This window comes from Podarcis erhardii (assembly GCF_964252035.2).
Source record: "Podarcis erhardii genome assembly, chromosome: 3".
Lineage (NCBI taxonomy): Eukaryota > Metazoa > Chordata > Lepidosauria > Squamata > Lacertidae > Podarcis > Podarcis erhardii.
Genome location: NC_138507.1, coordinates 19626787 through 19645119, shown reverse-complemented (window position 1 = coordinate 19645119; position 18333 = coordinate 19626787). Strand labels below are relative to the sequence as shown.

At 44.9% G+C, this 18333-nt stretch overlaps 1 protein-coding gene across 2 annotated transcripts in view; it reads left to right on the top strand.

Moving 5' to 3' along the window:
- Positions 1–17852, top strand: part of LDAH (lipid droplet associated hydrolase) — a 94872-nt gene extending 77020 nt beyond the window's left edge. For both annotated transcript variants that reach the window (XM_081857394.1, XM_081857393.1), the window contains 2 exons: positions 4780–4862; positions 17312–17852. In XM_081857394.1, coding sequence (XP_081713520.1) covers positions 4780–4862; positions 17312–17503 — 275 coding nt within the window. In that variant the 3' untranslated portion in view covers positions 17504–17852. The remainder of the gene's footprint in view (positions 1–4779; positions 4863–17311) is intronic.
- Positions 17853–18333: the final 481 nt, after the last annotated feature.

The window sequence follows — 18333 nt, the reverse complement described above, 5'->3', positions numbered from 1 at the left end:
ACAATTGGTGGTTAATTGAATTGGTGTCAAATAGCCCTAAAGACTAAGGCTGGGGGATTTGATTGATTTCAGTCATTATGCTTTGTTTGGGTGGGGTGGGGGAAGAACTATTAATTTAGCTGATGTGGATATTAAGCTTTGGCCGTGACACTTTGGGTTAAATAGCTACTGGTGATATAAAGCTCTCTTTTCTTCTCTTGGTCCTTGATTCTGAGTCCCATCAACGTTGCGGCATCAGGAATAAATCAAGTGCCTTTTGGCACAGTTAGCCATCTCTGTTTAGCAAAGGCATGTGACTTAACTGACACCAATGCTTAATCACCTCCGTTTGTCAGGGTGTTGGGGAGAAAAGGAGGGTGAAAGCCAGCAATCTCATCTTCCAGGTCAGAAAAGAGGTCACCGGCAGGATCATAGTGTGATTTTTTCCCCCTATAGCTAACTGCACTAGACCTGACCTAGGAGCAAATGAAAACCTTCAAGCTCCTAGTCTTTCATTGCCTCCTCCCATATGACACGTATAAATGACTAGAAATATATGATCTTCCCAAATCTTATCAGTTCAAGATAGCTTTGTCAAGCTGTTGGATTGCCCAAGCCACAGACTGATTAATTGATACCCACAGACTGATTAATTGTTATATTACAATCCTGATTTTTCTCAACACTTCTGTGGGACCAGACCCTCCAAATGTTCCCATTTTCCAGGGACATTCCCGGATTTACAGAAGCCGTCCCGGTTTCTGATTTGATACTGGAATGTCCCACTTTCCCTTAGGATGTCCCTGTTTTCATCAGAGAAATAATGGACGGTATGATAAAAATATGAGGATCGCAATCTGATCCAAAATCAAAGTAGACATTCTGTGAAAGAAAAACCCCACAGTCCTGGCCCTGGTTTGTTTGGTTTTTTTTAACAAATTTAAAACTTTTTTTCTACTGCTTGGTGCAGACAAATACTGTCAACCCAGTAAGGCCCACCTGGCACTAACATTGCATGACTTCGTGTGCCAGATGAAAGTCTGGCTTTTCTGGAATATTTTTGAGAGGAGCTGAGGCTGTCCCTGGGTTCCAACTCCCTGTTACTGGCTGTGACGTTAACATATGAGAGTGCTGGAGGTGAAATAGTTAAACAAGTTACCCAATCAGAACCCAGGGGGTGGTGTCAGAGGGACTATACAACCAGCTCTGGGAGGGGTGAAGGGAGGAGTTCATTGGGAGTTGGGTGGGTGGTTGGAGTGGGAGTGAATTGGGATAGAGTCTGTGGGTAGGTTGAGTTAGTGTAGCGAAATAAGCTGAGTCAGGAACAGTTAGGGGCTAGGAAGACAAGTACGGTAAATATCTGAGGTGGTTTAGTGAGTGAGAGCAGGTAGCGGAAGTTATAGGTCTGGATTGGCAACCCATGATTGTAATTGTCCGATACTGTTTATGAAACCACATGCTTGTTAAACTGCAATAAAAAAACAGAAGTTAATGTTCCAATTTAACCCTAACTGGACTCAGTATTGTACCAGGTGGGGCCTGGGTGGTGACAGCGAGAAATAAAATGGTGGCACAGGGCTCAATAGACGGTGAAACGTCCGGGGACCCTGTGTAGTCGCCACACTGGCATTTCGGGTTAATTCAAGAATGGGAGCCCTGTGGCTCTAGAGGTATTGTTGACTCCAACTCGCATCATGTAGGTGTCAATACTGAATTAACATCTTCCAAGATAATAGTGCCCACTCACATCATAAAGAGCTCATAAGCCACCTACTCTCACCAGCCAGAAGCATCATAGCCAGACACTGGCGAGACCTGTCAGGAGTAAGCATGGACCAGTGGTATCAAATAGTCAGTTTAATCAACAACTCCAAACCTAAAAAAAGGTCAACAACTTTGGTTGGCCCCCACGGCCCTTCACTTCATCAAATCCGGCCCTCTTTGAAAAAAGTTTGGACACCACTGTCCTAATGTAACACTAATGTCTCAACAAATGAAACTGATCTGTAGAAAATGTAACTTGAAAAAAGAGACGTTGCACATACTTTTGTGAACTAAGAAATCTTTAATAAAAATACGTTAAAAAAACAAAACAATGCAATCTGAACCCCCTTCTCAGTCACAATCCTGCTAGTTTGGGGAAGGAACATTCGGGAGAATATCTAAGTTCTTCCTCAGTGTCAAAGAAACCAAGGAAAAATTCTACCCAAGGAAGAAACTGTCACAGAAAATAGCAACTCTTCTGGTAAATAAGAGATAACAGATCTGGGTTTTATACATTGCTTATGATTATGCAGAGTCACTCAGTTCTCTAATTCCTCCTTAGCTCCAAGCACCTTGTTCATTTAGCTTTTGATCTGGGTTCTCCAACTGTGTCTGTCTACAGAAAACTTTCCCTTTTGGCATGGAGACCTCTTGAGCTCTCACCTCTTCCTCCTTAGTGTCATTTGCTCCCATTTCCTCAAAGTGCTTCAGGAATTTGCTCAATGTAATGTTTTGGGGTCACTCAAAAGGATCTGTCTGATTGCTGTTTCCTTTTTCTCTGCCTGTTGGGACAGTGTGTTGCTCTTGCCCACACCAGTGACGTGCGATTTGGAACTCTGCTAGCTTCTACTCCCAGGCATATGGCATATGCTGTGAGAGTTCATGTCCTCCCACATTTCTCTCATGAAAATAGGGACGTCCTATTCCATTATTATTATTATTATTATTATTCCCAACACATCTGACTGAGTTGTCCCAGCCAGTCTAGTCTAGATGACTTCCAACATATATAAAAACATAATAAAAGCTTCCCTATACAGGGCTGCCTTCAGATGTCTTCTAAAGGCTATATAATTACATCTCCTTGGCTCAGGGGTTGCATAACTCTATACCAGGGGTGCCCAAACTTTTTTCAAAGAGGGCCGGATTTGATGAAATGAACATGTGCGAGGGCCGACCAAAGTTGTTGAGCTTTTCTTAGGATTGAAGTTGTTGACCTTGTTTCAGGATTTTAATACAGGAAATAAACTGCCATAGGGGCCAGATTAGGCCCCCAGGCCGGACTTTGAACATGCCTGCTCTATACTTTCCAATATTTCTCCGATAAAAATAGGGACATCGTAAGGAAAAGTGGGACATTCCAAGATCAAATCAGAAACCGGGACTGCTTCTGTAACAATCTGGGACTGTCCCTGGAAAACAGGGACACTAGGAGGGTCTGTGAGTCCCCTTTGCTAATCAGTGGGTAAATCCGTTTAAATTTCCAATGTTTCAAGGCAGCCTTACCCATTACACGGCAAGCACAGAAGGACTTGTGGGAAGCTAGTTACCTTGCGATTGCGAAGGATGATCAAACCCTTTAATTCCGATCAATTAATTCCCTTTGGAAAGCAGAATTGATAACATTCGCATTTGAGTAAATAACCAATTTAGGCTATAAACTATATAAACATATGCTGCAGCTGCAAATAATTTTATTTCACACTGCACAAGTGATTTCCATCCATGCAGCAGATCTCCTACCCTCTGCCCCCCAGATCCCAGAGGGTCCCTCAGTTTTAAGGATGTGCTGGAGGTGGCAAGAAAGGGAATCTGCTCCAAGAATGGAGCTGCAGTGTTGGATACAACCCATAGATTTATTTCACAGATTTATTTCGCTTTCTATTCATACATCTGTAGGGCCTTGGAGTAGGTAGCAAGTCTTAACAAAGCATATTCAACTATTTCAAAACAAAAGAAAGATGCTAAAACAATGCAATGTGAAAACTCCCCTTTGAGAACGCTGCCTTATGCCATGTTGAACCAGTTAACTGTTTCATAGGTCAAAACTGGCACCACAGCCCTCACATAATTAAATGAATAACAATAACCATGGTGTCCTTGCAAGGCCAATCGCACACGGTTGAACTCTGACTGTGCATGAGGTTCTTTCTTCTTTGCCAGTTGAGGGTTGAGAAAGCCACATGCCACATGTTACCGAGAAGCGTCCAAAGGCAAGCATGGTGGGAAAGCATGGGTGCTTCCACTCTCCTGCGGTGTTCGGTTGGGTGTCTCTTTTATGACCAATTGATTTGTGCCATCTTCATACACCCCAGTCCACAAAGGAGAAGGAGGGTTGTGTGAAATTGCCGTGGCGCACATCGCACTGTCGACATCATTCACAGTTCCCTGCAATGAGTACAGAAGGTCCACTCACTGTCTTTGAACTGAGCTGCTGTTGTTAATAATGATGGATTCACTAGGGTTGCCATATGTTCGGTTTTTCTATAGATAAATAGATAGATAGATAGATAGATAGATAGATAGATAGATAGATAGATAGATAATTATTTTATTCAGTTTTACCATTTACATTTGAATTCAAACAATAATCATAATCATATAGGATTCCCTGAAGCCTTATACTTCCCTCTACCCCTCCATGGGTTCCATTGTAAATCTTTTTCTACTGCATCATATAATTTCTCAGTTTTTCCTTAAAAATACACATATGTTCGGTTTTTCCTGGACACGTCCGAGTTTCCATGAGTGAAATTACCATCTGCGTGGGATTTTTTTTTTTTTTTTATGGGCAAAATCCCCCCCCCCCCAAAAAAAGCTGAACAACGTTTTACTTATTGAAAAATGGCAACCCTAGATTCGGTGGCATTGCCAATATGGCAAGCTGCTATGGGACTTCAGGTCTTGAACAGTTTCTTTGAGGACAGACGTGTCTTAGACTCAACTTGACTTGGAAAATCCAGCCAGCATCTTTTGTTTTCTGCACAAGCTGTCTTTATACTGCCATAATTGCATGTGGGTCTCTTATTTTTGCAGTCAATGCCGTATACCTGGGAAATCAAGAGATGAAGGCGGTCGTAGAGAGAGATAACACTGCCATCAGAAAGCATTTAAAGAAGGTAATTCTTTACTCTTCCCAGTTCTAATGGGTTGCCCATTTGCAGATACTTCACTGTCTCACTTTTCAACACCCAAATGATTCCGTTCTGATCTCAGGCCAGTTATGTATAGTTTGTCTGCATTTATTGGTTAGAAAGAGTTTGCGTCTCTGGCCTTATTCCACATAACCTATAATAAATATTTTTAAATATCACAAAATAAAAACGACAAAATAACAGAAATATCTGACAAAGTCCGGAAAGTTCAGCTAAATGTCTAAATATTTAGGTGGTCTATCTAAAACAGTCAGCCACTATACTACCCATTAAAAATAAAAAATCTTAAGAGAACCAGCCTAATCAGCAACACTTTATACTACTTTCTAAAGGTCTTCTATATACCTTCCAGCATTTCTTCGATTAAAATGGGGCCATCCTACTCCATAATAATAACAATATTAATTTTCATTATTTATACCCCTCCTATCTGACTGGGTTGCCCCAGCCACTCTGGGTGGCTTCTATATAAAAACATAATAAAACATTAAACATTAAAAAATGCCCTATACAGGGCTGGCTTCAGATGACTTCGAAGGGTTGTATCTCCTGGGCTCAGGGATTGCATAACTCCATATGCCCTCCCAACATTTCTCAGATAAAAATAGGGACGTCCTAAGGAAAAGTGGGATGCGGGTGGCGCTGTGGGTTAAACCACAGAGCCTAGGGCTTGCCGATCAGAAGGTCGGTGGTTCAAATCCCCGCGACAGGGTGAGCTCCCGTTGCTCAGTCCCAGCTCCTGCCAACCTAGCAGTTCGAAAGCACGTCAAAGTGCAAGTAGATAAATAGGTACTGCTCCAGCGGGAAGGTAAATGGTGTTTCCGTGTGCTGCTCTGGTTCGCCAGAAGCAGCTTAGTCATGCTGGCCACATGACCCGGAAGCTGTACGCCAGCTCCCTTGGACAATAAAGCGAGATGAGCGCCACAACCCCAGAGTCGGTCACAACTAGACCCAATGGTCAGGGGTCCCTTTACCTTTACCTTAAGGAAAAGCGGGACATTCCGGGATCAAATTAGAATTATTTGAATAGCACATTTATTTGGTGCTATGTTGGGATCAACAGCCCCGATCAGAATTTGCAAGAGAACAGAATGTTGCTTTTTCATGGGGCTGATGTGCTATGCATATACACTGACATTTGCCTGATACAGGCCAGTTAACAATTTTTCTACTTCATGGGTAGGCAAACAAAGGCCTGGGCGCCAGATTGGGCCCAATCGCCTTCTAAATCTGGCCTGGGATGTTCTGGGAATCAGCGTGTTTTTACATGAGTAGAATGTGTCCTTTTATTTAAAATGCATCTCTGGGTTATTTGTGGGGCATAGGAATTCGTTCATTTTTTTTTTATTTTCAAAATATAATCTGGCCCCCCACAAGGTCTGAGGGACAGTGGACCGGCCCCCTGCTGAAAAAGTTTGCTGACCCCTGTCTACTTTCTCAATGATACATTCACCTCAGAATATCTCTATGCAAGATGTGCGAGCCAGTTTGACCTTAGCGCCATTCACCTTTTGCTCATTATAGTTGTAAAATATGCTTACTTTCCTTTCTAAATTAAAGGCTATGGCAGGCAACTAGTGCCTCGCAGGTGCTTCTGTCTATTTCCATCTGTTTTCCTTGACTACGTCAACCTGAGCAATGCTTTTGCACCTGGAGGCCTACTTTGAAAACCTGTGTTTTATTTGTTCCTCTGTGTCATTGCACTTTTAAAGTGGTGTGCTCTACCCAGGGAATTTTTATTTTATTTTTATTTTTTAAAATTGAGGCAAAGTTATAGAAAGCTGGCAAGACCAGGACAGAATAGAAGTGTGGAGTTAAATACCTCCTCCTCCTCCTCCTCCTCCTCCTCCTCCTCCTCCTCCTCTTCTTCTTCCTCTTCTTCTTCTTCTTCTTCTTCTTCTTCCCACCCCACACTCTCAACTTTCCCCCCTAATTCTTCCTTCTAATAATTTCTGGGAATGTGAAAATTAGGGGAGAAATGTGAGTTGGCACAGACTTCAACCTGAAGTGTACTGACGTTAAAAGTAGGGCTTGACTAATAAAGGGTTGGAAGCCGACGAGAACAGGAACTGGAGCCCAAGTTGCGATAGAGTTGGCAAGTTGTCACTTTGAGAAATTTATGCTGCTTAGTAGTCAGTGTGATCATAAGTGTAAAGCCAATCTTAACACCTGACGGTGCCAGCTGCTGGGGAAGAGAAAAGTTATTTCTGGATCCCATTTGCATGTTGTGTGTTGAAGGAGGTGAGAGAAAAGAGACACTAAATTATTCCTGCCTTTTCAAGCCCAGTTTTACAGCATAATTAGTAGGAGTCGAGGAGGGAGTAAGAGAAAATATGGGCCTTATCGGAGCTGGGCGTCTCAGGTGCAGCAAACGCTGACAGTTAAGGGGGCTGGAGGCATTTTAGCAGAAGTGGGTCACTAGGCTTTAAACCCTCGGCTTCAAATGCTGAACGAAAAGGAAGAGTCGCTGCCCTGTTTCTGGTGCAAAAGTAGACCATTTAAAGGCCAAGTGTTGATCCCGCCTCTCAGAGATCCCGAAACAAATCATGTGGGGCAGTGTTGGCTGTTTCACATGCTTGAGAAGATTTCATGCCCTTATTAACTGGGGGTCCTGTCCATGCCGTAGGCAGCAGTGCACATCCCACAAGGTATAAAAAATAACATGACAAATGAGCATTATAATCATCATCATCATCATCATCATCATCATCATCATCCTTTACCTGCCCTTCACTCTAAGGTCCCAGGTTACAGCATTAAAACACTATACAGTGGTACCTCAGGTTACATACGCTTCAGGTTACATACGCTTCAGGTTACAGACTCCGCTAACCCAGAAATAGCGCTTCAGGTTAAGAACTTTGTTTCAGGATGAGAACAGAAATCGTGCTCTGGTGGTGCGGCAGCAGCAGGAGGCCCCATTAGCTAAAGTGGTGCTTCAGGTTAAGAACAGTTTCAGGTTAAGAACGGACCTCCGGAACGAATTAAGTACTTAACCCGAGGTATCACTGTATTTAAAACTGATTAAAACGACTTTATTATTCTTTTGTTTCTTTAATTTGTATACCACTTAGGGTGGTTCACAACATAAAAGCACAAAAATAAACTGGGTCCTAAAAAATATCCTCCTCAAAGCCAGGGTAAAGACAGACACCTTCAGCCAGCTTGCTGTGATTCAAACGTACACAATTGTGTTTCTCTCACACACAAAAATGTGTCCGTGATGATGGCAAATGTATATGAATACACATCGTTGTGTATACACGGTGTTAGGTGCCCCTCCAGCTGTGCGCATAGGATCCCTAACTAGCCTGCAAGAGATGTCTGCATTTACAGGCGTGAGTTTTTACCTGGTTTGGGCAAATTCAGTATTTTGAGTATTATTGCATCATAGTTGTGTAATGTAAACATCCTCTCCTGGTTCAGAGTGGAATGCAGTTGGCTTCGTGCACACAGCTATAGGCTTTGGGTTTCTTCCTTTTTGGAAGAAAGCACCTTCCCCCATCACCATCTCACCACACAGAATTTAAATCAATGGTCTCCAATATAACTCCGAAGTAGAACTCATGCTGAGTATGCAGGCACTTGCGGGTTCGATCTCTGCCGTCTTCAGGTAATAGATGGCAAAAGATCCCTGTCTAGAACTCTGGAGAGCTATTGGCAGCCAATAATAATTTAATAATAATAATAATTTGTTATTTATACTCCACCCATCTGGCTGGGTTTCCCCAGCTACTCTGGGCGGCTCCCAACAGAATATTAAAAACACGATAAAACATCAAACTTCCCTAAACAGGGTTGCCTTCAAATGTCTTCTAAAAGTCAGATAGTTGTTTATTTCCTTGACATCTGATAGGAGGGTGTTCCACAGAGCAGGCACCACTACCAAGAAGGCCCTCTGCCTGGTTCCCTGTAGCCTCACTTCTCGCAGTGAGGGAACTGCCAGAAGGCCCTCGGAGCTGGACCTCAGCATCTGGGCTGGGCTATGGAGGTGGAGACATTCCTTCAGGTATACTGAGCCGAGGCCAATGGTCTTGAGTCAAGATAAGGCAGCTTCTGACATTTCCTGTTGGAAGTGAGAAGGTAAACCCTCGCTGCATGTGTAGAAGCCCTTTATGTTCACATTCAGCCTGGCTGTGAAACCCAAGATAATTGCTGCTGGTATAGAAAATATTGAGTTATATGTAGCAATGGTCTGATTCAGTATAAGGCAGCTTCCTGAGTTTTCTAAGCAACTGAGGGGTTCTTCTCAATCACGAGGGCTTTCATAAATCCATTTTGCAATGCAAAAACGTATTAGCTATTTATTTGTGTATTTCTTAAATTTATATACCGCCCTTTAAGGATCTCAGCCAAAATGCCTTTGAAGAAGCCCCTCTCTCTCTCTCTCTCTCTCTCTCTCTCTCTCTCATTTCCTTCAAATTAACGTCACTCAGTTTTTTTAAAGCACGGGCTCATTTTGTTTAAACCAGCTTGAAGAAAATTGCAAACCAAAGCAGCCAAAACCAACCTTGAGCTGGTTTTATTGAAACAGCTGGCCTGGTGTTGCCCAGTTTTCTTGACCCAGTGTCCAAAGCTGTCCATAGCAGTTTAATAGTTATTGCCCTTGAAAGGTTCACAATCTGGAAGGCAGCAGTACGGAAGACACCACAGATGCGGTCTCTCTGCCCACAGCCAGAGTAAATCACTTGCCTCCAGTTGTGGAAAATCTTTCAAATACGCCGCATGAATAGGCCTGAAATGCTCTCAGCAGCCAGGAACACCTTTTATTTTGGCAGCCCCCGTATGCTTTTTGGACTGCGTTTTGCTGAAGTTCAGAATGGAAGTTAGGAAAGCTGCACATGAGGGTTTTGTCGCGCATACAGCATTTAAGCATGTGCTCTGGCACATGCAGCAGTATCCGAAATTTCTGCACCACATGCTCAAATTAGTCCTTCTGTGACATACACAAGATTTGAAAAGCAGCATTGGAACACAAGGGTAGGCAGAAATCGAGCTCTTGGGAAATAGAAGAAAGTGGCTATTGTTGAGTTACCAAAAAAAAAAGTTCTGGTTTTTATGTTTCTTGTAATTTCTTTTTTAATGTTGTGGTTTAAATGGATTTGGATTTGATATGCTGCTTTATCACTACCCGAAGGAGTCTCAAAGCGGCTAACATTCTCCTTTCCCTTCCTCCCCCACAACAAACACTCTGTGAGGTGAGTGGGGCTGAGAGACTTCAGAGAAGTGTGACTGGCCCAAGGTCACCCAGCAGCTGCATGTGGAGGAGCGGAGACGCGAACCCGGTTCCCCAGATTACGAATCTACCGCTCTTAACCACTACACCACACTGGCACAATGGGTGTGACCACCTAGGGACCTTAGGCTGAAGGGCAAGTAATAAAGCAAAGTAATAATTATTCTCAGTCCTGCATTCTCTTCTTGCAGTAGCCAACCAGATTCCAACAGAATCTGAGGTTCCAAGCAGAAAGTATGTCCCAAGCTTGAAAATGTTGGATGCAAAAAAAACCCAAAAAACCCTTCTTTCCATACCACAGTTTCTACCCCCAGCTACATGTCATATTTTGAAAACCTTCTTCTCCTCCTCCTCCTCCTCCTCCTCCTCCTCCTCCTCCTTCTTCTTCTTCTTTGGCAGTCCCTCATAGCCGAGTAAGATGGTCTTCCATAAACACGGTTTTAAAAGTGAGTTTGTAAGTGAATGTAGAGGCCAATTCTTGTTCCACACGCCCTTCCACAGTGGGGTATTAGGTTTCCAGGTGGGAGTTGAGCACAACGAGGGTTTTCCAAGTGTGCCTTCCTCTTAGCGCGTTTCTCCCTTTCGTCCTGAGTTCAAAAGTCTTCAAAGCCCATGACACCATTGGTAAAGGCTGTTCTCCAACTGGAGCACTCGCAGGCCAGTGTTTCCCAGCTGTCGGTGTTTATACTACATTTTTTTAGATTTGCCTTGAGAGAGTCTTTAAATCTCTTTTGTTGACCACCAGCATTACGCTTTCCATTTTTAAGTTCAGAGTAGAGTAGTTGCTTTGGAAGACGATAATCGGGCATCTGCCCAACATGACCAGTCCAACGAAGTTGATGTTGAAGAATCATTGCTTCAACAATGGTGATCTTTGCTTCTTCCAGTACACTGGCATTAGTTCACCTGCCTTCCCAGGTGATGTGTAAAAATTTTCAGAGACACCATTGATGGAATCTTTCAAGGAGTTGGAAACCACCCAGTAACAGGAGCCATCTAATCTAGTTGCCATGAGGCTTCATGTCTGAATCGAGGACACTTAATTCTTAGGACTATGCTTGCTGTACGTTTAAACAGTTGCTTTCTTTTTCCACCTTGGATCTGTGTCAGACAGAATTATTTTGTCAGTAACTTGCACTTTCTCAAGATGTCATAACTGTAGTGCCAGTCAGAATGAACTGCAGGAAATCTTCATTATTTTCTTAGAAACTCTTTAATCTAAACATCCTGTTGATAGCAATCTCTGATTCCTATGGTGTTTTCACAGCATCTGCCATCATTGTGTATATCTGAATCCTCATGCCATGTTTTATGGACATTGCATTTGATAACCTGACCCAACGCCAAAAAGTAGGGGAGCATTGAAATTGCGCTCTGGCAAAAAGAAGATAGATGGGAATAACTGGAATATAACAAGGTCTAAATTAAGAGCAATTTTCTGCTAGCTAATCTTTATCGATGGCACTGAGGCGTGAACTGCTGTACAGACTGAAAATATGTCTGGTTATTCTTATTATTCTTATAGTGAATTATGTATCCACATGGCTGGGTTTGTAGAGCTATTTACATACTTTCAAGATTTACATAGCAATCTAAACCCAAGATCCGTCAGGATTTGGAACAGGCAGACCTAAATCGGTCCCAGGTAAGCCAGGGGCTCAGTCAGTTTAGTTTAGTTTTACTTGTTTCCTTGTTTTTAATCCTGTTTTTTATTCTGTGAACTGCCCTGGCATCTTATGATGAAGGGTGGTATATAAATATTAATAAATAAATAAAAATAAAATAAGTCAGGACCACACTCCCACATCCTAGCTAAGATGAGGCTCAGCCAGGAGAACTTTAGCTGGTGAAATTTATGCTCCTCAATAAGTCCCCCAAAACGTGCAGGATTGGGCAAGGAAAGACTTGCACCTATTCCAAACCTCTTTTAGCTCAGTCACATGATCTGGCAACTTGGCATAACTTAACACCAGCAGAAAAGGGTGGTTTAAGTCAAACTCTCTTTTAAATGTTTGCATTCCCTCTGTTAGGGTTAGGCTAGCTCAGGCAGCAGTGGCAGTAACTATAATAGGGGTAACTTCCACCCAGTGGCATAGCATGGGTTGCCAGTGTCGGGGGCCACGCATTTTCAATGGAGCCCAGCAACAGAAGCAAACAGCTGTACTGAGGCAACACCGGGTGGTGAAATTTTGCTCCCCCTAACAATTTTGCACGCAGGGCAACTGCTCCTGTGCCCGCCCACCCCACCCCCCACTCTATGCCACTGCTTCCACCAGCTTAACTGTCTGCCTCCTCTACTTAGGATTGTTCTGCCCAGCTGCAGTCCTAGCCCTCTCTCACATGGGAATAAGTCCTATTGAATTCAGTAGAATTCAGTAACCATGGTTAAGATTAGAGCAGTGATGGCCAAACTTGGCCCTCCAGTTGATTTGGGACTACAACTCCCATCATCCTTAGCTAACTGGGCCAGTGGTCAGGGATGATGGGAACTGTAGTCCCAATACAGCTGGAGGTCCAAGTTTGGCCATCGCTGGATTAGAGCCTTTGATTCTGTTAGATGTTTCTTAGATTTATCACCTCTAATGGAGGGGCTGAGGAAAGTTTCTTTTTTTATATAAAAATTTGTATTTGCGTTTTTATTTTTTATTTTTTTATTTTTAAATATATTTATTTATTTTTACAAAAAAAGAAGAAACAGCAAAGAAATACAGAACAGCAAAACCAGTCACAGATATACATCAAGAAAAGAGAAAAAATTAAAAATAAAAACTCCAATTTTTAAATTCATGTTTACAAAACTTTCTTTCTTGACTTCCTCGCGCCTCCCTTTTTTGTGTTCCTCTTTGTCCAATCAGATACAGCAAATCCTTACCCTCTTTCGAAACTCATTTCTAATTACAGTGGTGCCCCGCAAGACGAATGCCTCGCTAAACGAAAAACCCGCAAGACGAAAGGGTTTTCCGATTTTTTAGCGGCTTCGCAAGACGAATTTCCCTATGGGCTTGCTTCGCAAGACGAAAGCCCATAGGGAAATCTCCGGGGACAGCGGAGAAGCGCAGCGCGTCTTCTCCTCTGTTCCCGGACCTGTCCTGAAGGCTTGCGGTGAGAGGTCCGGGAACAGAGGAGAAGGCGCGCAGCGCCTCTCCTCTGTTCCCGGGGCTTGCGGTGGGAGGAGGGTTTTTCCTCCCCACCGCCAACATTCAGAAGGCTGTACTGAAGGCTGGCGGTGGGAGGAAAAGCCCTTCTCCCCCGCCAGCCTTCAGAAGAGTTCCCCGCAGGGCTCTCCAAGCTGCGGATAGCAGCCTGCTGCCCCTATCCGCAGCTTGGAGAGCCCTGCGGGGAAGTCCTGCAGGGCTCCCCAAGCTGCGAATGTCTGCCCGGCGCGAGGGGCGCTCTGAAGCAGAGCGCCCCTCACGCGGGGCAGCAGGCTGCTATCCGCAGCTTGGAGAGCCCTGCGGGGAAGTCCTGCAGGGCTCCCCAAGCTGCAGATGTCTGCCCCGCGCAAGGGGCGCTCTGCTTAAGAGCGCCCCTCACGCGGGGCAGCAGGCTGCTATCCGCAGCTTGGAGAGCCCTGCGGGGAAGTCCTGCAGGGCTCCCCAAGCTGCAGATGTCTGCCCCGCGCAAGGGGCGCTCTGCTTAAGAGCGCCCCTCACGCGGGGCAGCAGGCTGCTATCCGCAGCTTGGAGAGCCCTGCGGGGAAGTCCGGCAGGGCTCCCCAAGCTGCGAATGTCTGCCCGGCGCGAGGGGCACTCTGAAGCAGAGCGCCCCTCGCGCGGGGCAGCAGGCTGCTATCCGCAGCTTGGAGAGCCCTGCGGGGAAGTCCTGCAGGGCTCCCCAAGCTGCAGATGTCTGCCCCGCGCAAGGGGCGCTCTGCTTAAGAGCGCCCCTCACGCGGGGCAGCAGGCTGCTATCCGCAGCTTGGAGAGCCCTGCGGGGAAGTCCGGCAGGGCTCCCCAAGCTGCGAATGTCTGCCCCGCGCGAGGGGCGCTCTGCTTCAGAGCGTCCCTCGCACCGGGCAGCAGGCTGCTATCCGCAGCTTGGAGAGCCCTGCGGGGAAGTCCTGCAGGGCTCCCCAAGCTGCGAATGTCTGTCCCGCGCGAGGGGCGCTCTGAAGCAGAGCGCCCCTCACGCGGGGCAGCAGGCTGCTATCCGCAGCTTGGAGAGCCCTGCGGGGAAGTCCTGCAGGGCTCCCCAAGCTGCAGATGTCTGCCCCGCGCAAGGGGCGCTCTGCCTAAGAGCGCCCCTCACGCGGGGCAGCAGGCTGCTATCCGCAGCTTGGAGAGCCCTGCGGGGAAGTCCTGCAGGGCTCCCCAAGCTGCAGATGTCTGCCCCGCACGAGGGGCGCTCTGCTTCAGAGCGTCCCTCGCACCGGGCAGCAGGCTGCTATCCGCAGCCTAGGCAGCCCTCCAGGAACTCTTCTGAAGGCTGGCGGCGGGAGAAGGGCTTTCCCCCCCCCCCAGCCTTCAGTCCTTCTCCCCCCCCCCAGCCTTCAGAAGAGGTCCGGGGACAGACTGTCCCCGGACCTGGTCTGAAGGCGGTCTCCCTAGGAACGCATTAATTGATTTTCAATGCATTCCTATGGGAAACCGTGCTTCGCAAGACGAAAAACTCGCAAGAAGAAAAAACTTGTGGAACGAATTAATTTCGTCTTGCGAGGCACCACTGTATTAAAATCACTTCTATTATGTCTCCGATCTTTCCCCCTTATGTTTAAACACCTTTAGCATATTGTTTACTTTTGACATAATATAACTTTAATCTTTCGCCCTTTTTCTATTACGTTTTTGCATACTTTTTAACACTGTATCACTAATGCCATATTATTTTTATATCCAACATCATTTTAGCATTCATAAACTTTGCAGTATTTCTGCAAATAAATCTTAAACTTCTTCCAGTCCTCTTCCACCGCTTCTTCTCCCAGGTCTCGGATTCGTTTTTACATACAATTCAAAAAGAAGGAAAGGGGGCTGGGAGAGTAAAATGAAAAAGAAACCATGACAAACTAAGGGCAAACAAACAGAACATGTAAGGATTTCCATTCCTCTCCTTCTCTGGTATCTTTTGTTTTCCACCTCTCCCCGCATACGCTAAGTTACCAAATTCTACTCTTCGTCTCCTCCTTCCTCTTACCATGCTGGACATTAGTCAAGTCCTGCTAATCTGTTCACTTGTTTATACAGTGGTACCTCGAGTTAAGAGGTCCGTTCTTAACCTGAAACTGTTCTTAACCTGAAGCACCACTTTACCTAATGGGGCCTCCTGCTGCTGCTGCGCTGCTGCGACACAATTTCTGTTCTCATCCTGAAGCAAAGTTCTTAACCCGAGGTACTATTTCTGGGTTAGCGGAGTCTGTAACCTGAAGCGTATGTAACCTGAAGCGTATGTAACCCGAGGTACCACTGTACTGATTTTTAAAACACTCTACAAACATTTTCCAGTTTCCTCAGGACTCTGGTGGAAAAGGAAACCTCTCCTCCCCAACACCCTGCTGTTTTATTTTACCATTTCATTCATTTTAATTTTTAATTGTGATAGCAAACAACCCATGTAGCATCATATATGGTTGAGCCCAACATACCAAAGGGGAAGCATAGAAATATCCTGTCCTAAGCAGGTTTGCTTGATGCAAATCCTATTAATTTCCCCCTTGTTCTGCTCCTCCACATGCAGCTGCTGGGTGACCTTGGGCCAGTCACACTTCTTTGAAGTCTCTCAGCCCCACTCACCTCACAGACTGATTGTTGTGGGGGAGGAAGGGAAAGGAGAATGTGAGCCACTTTGAGACTCCTTCGGGTAGTGATAAAGCAGCATATCAAATCCAAACTCTTCTTTGGCATGCAGCCTTGAGATCCAGCACAGCATGAAAGAACCACAGGCTTCTTCTTGTGGATTTCCCTTGCTGAGAGCATAATTTTGCCTGCGGACTGGACCCTTATCCATGTGCAAAGCACTCAGCAAAATCTCCATCTGCAGTGCAGGCTGGAGGGTAAAGACAGGCAATCTTGTCTGTCCTACAATGCAGAGTTGCATCCACACCTGCCCTTCCAGGCTGCTGGCCCTGTGCAATGTGTGTTTGCCTTCTGGTTGGGGCCTTTGCTGAAAAGCGCTCTACGCATTTCATCTTCTTTATCTGAGAAATTGTGAGCATCATGATGCTATAGAATTCCTAGTATGGACGATGCTTTTTGATCTTCCCTATTGTTGTTGTTTAGTCGTTTAGTCGTGTCCGACTCTTCGTGACCCCCTGGACCAGAGCACGCCAGGCACTCCTGTCTTCCACTGCCTCCCACATTTTGGTCAAACTCATGCTGGTAGCTTCGAGAACACTATCCAACCATCTCGTCTTCTGTCGTCCTTTTCTCCTTGTGCCCTCCATCTTTCCCAGCATCAGGGTCTTTTCCAGGGAGTCTTCTCTTCTCATGAGGTGTCCAAAGTATTGGAGCCTCAGCTTCAGGATCTGTCCTTCCAGTGAGCACTCAGGGCTGATTTCCTTCAGAATGGATAGGCTTGATCTTCTTGCAGTCCATGGGACTCTTAAGAGTCTCCTCCAGCACCATAATTCAAAAGCATCAATTCTTCGGCGATCAGCCTTCTTTATGGTCCAGCTCTCGCTTCCATACATCACTACTGGGAAAACCATAGCTTTTACTATACAGACCTTTGTTGGCAAGGTAATGTCTCTACTTCCCTAGTGTTGTTGTATAGGTCACTGTTGTGTTTGTTCATTAAACAGAAACTGAGGCTAAGGCAGTCCAATGAGTCATAGAATCATAGAATTTTAGAGTTGGAAGGGACCACGAGGACCTCAACAACTGCAATACAGTGCAAGTGTGGCACTCAAATAGGAGCATATTTGGCTTCCAAAAAAAGTTCGCCACCCAGAACTCTTACTTCCAGGTTTGCAGTGTTCGGGTTCCAACTTGTTTGAGTACCAAGGCGTTTGAGAACCAAGGTACCACAGTACCGGCATATTTTGCCCAACGTCGGGCTTGAACCCACAGTCCTGAGATTGAGAATCTCGTGCTCTACCAACTGAGCCATCCCAGGGTGCCAAATTTCCATTTCCCATCTGACACTTAGATTGATCTCTGTCTTTTCTTCTGATATATTTACTTGGTTTGTGTGTGGGGTTTGTTTGTTTTTTCGCCTATCCTATCTCTGTTTTGTTTTTCAGCTGACTTTTTATTATGGAACTATAGACCGCTGGTGTCCTCGGCAATACTATGAAGAGATGAAGAGGGATTTCCCAGATGGAGACATCCGACTGTGTGAGAAAGGATTCCGACATGCTTTCGTCATTGGTTCCAGTGAGGAGATGGCGGAAATGGTTGCAGACTGGGTGCGAGATGATCTGGCTAGGCTGTAAACAGGGGTGAAGCAAATAGCAACAGGGCGGGAAGTATTTTAACTGTTTTATGGGTGTGTGATTATACTTTGTGGCCTGAAAGATAGTCCCATTGACCCTCTGAATCTCAAAGGAGTGGTTCTAAGTGCCTCAGATGGATTTTGTCAAATGCAAAACAATACCGTAAACAAGAGTATGCTACCGGCCTTGGCTTCTGAACGCTAAACTAGCATGAGATAAATCACTGCTACCAGTTGGGAGCATTCCCTCGGTGAAAGGAGTGGTTGAGGTTGAGTTTCAGACATGCATATGCAATTATGTGTTGTTGTTTTCCCCCAACCTCAAGAGACTTGAGTGAGAAAGTCAAGGGCTTTCATGTCCCCTCAAATGCAATACTGTGAATGTATGTGTTCAGGGGCAAATCACTGAGGGTGAGATGTTAATGAATGTAGCTTCATGTGTGAATCTGCCCTAAGATCAGAATGTTAAAATACTTCAGTATGGTGTAGCAAAATCCTGATCATTTGCTAATCATTTGCTGGCCACAGCACCAAGCTCTAAATTCCTTTTTATCTCACGTTTTAAAAAATTGTTCTCAAAGAATGCCAAGGAGATTATTTTTTGTGCAAATACTTCCTTGAAAGGTTTTTTTGTATAATTTTTTTTAAAAGGCATGGAGAGAAAAATTTTTAATACATGAGTATCTGAAACAGTTCTGAGTACATATAAGCCACAAATTACTGGGTGGTTGTTGTTGTTTCAGTCTGCTAATTCCATTCCAAACTCTTTCCTATCAATTCCACTTTTTAAAATATTCACTTTTCAGGAGACCCAAGAAAGAAAATTAACTG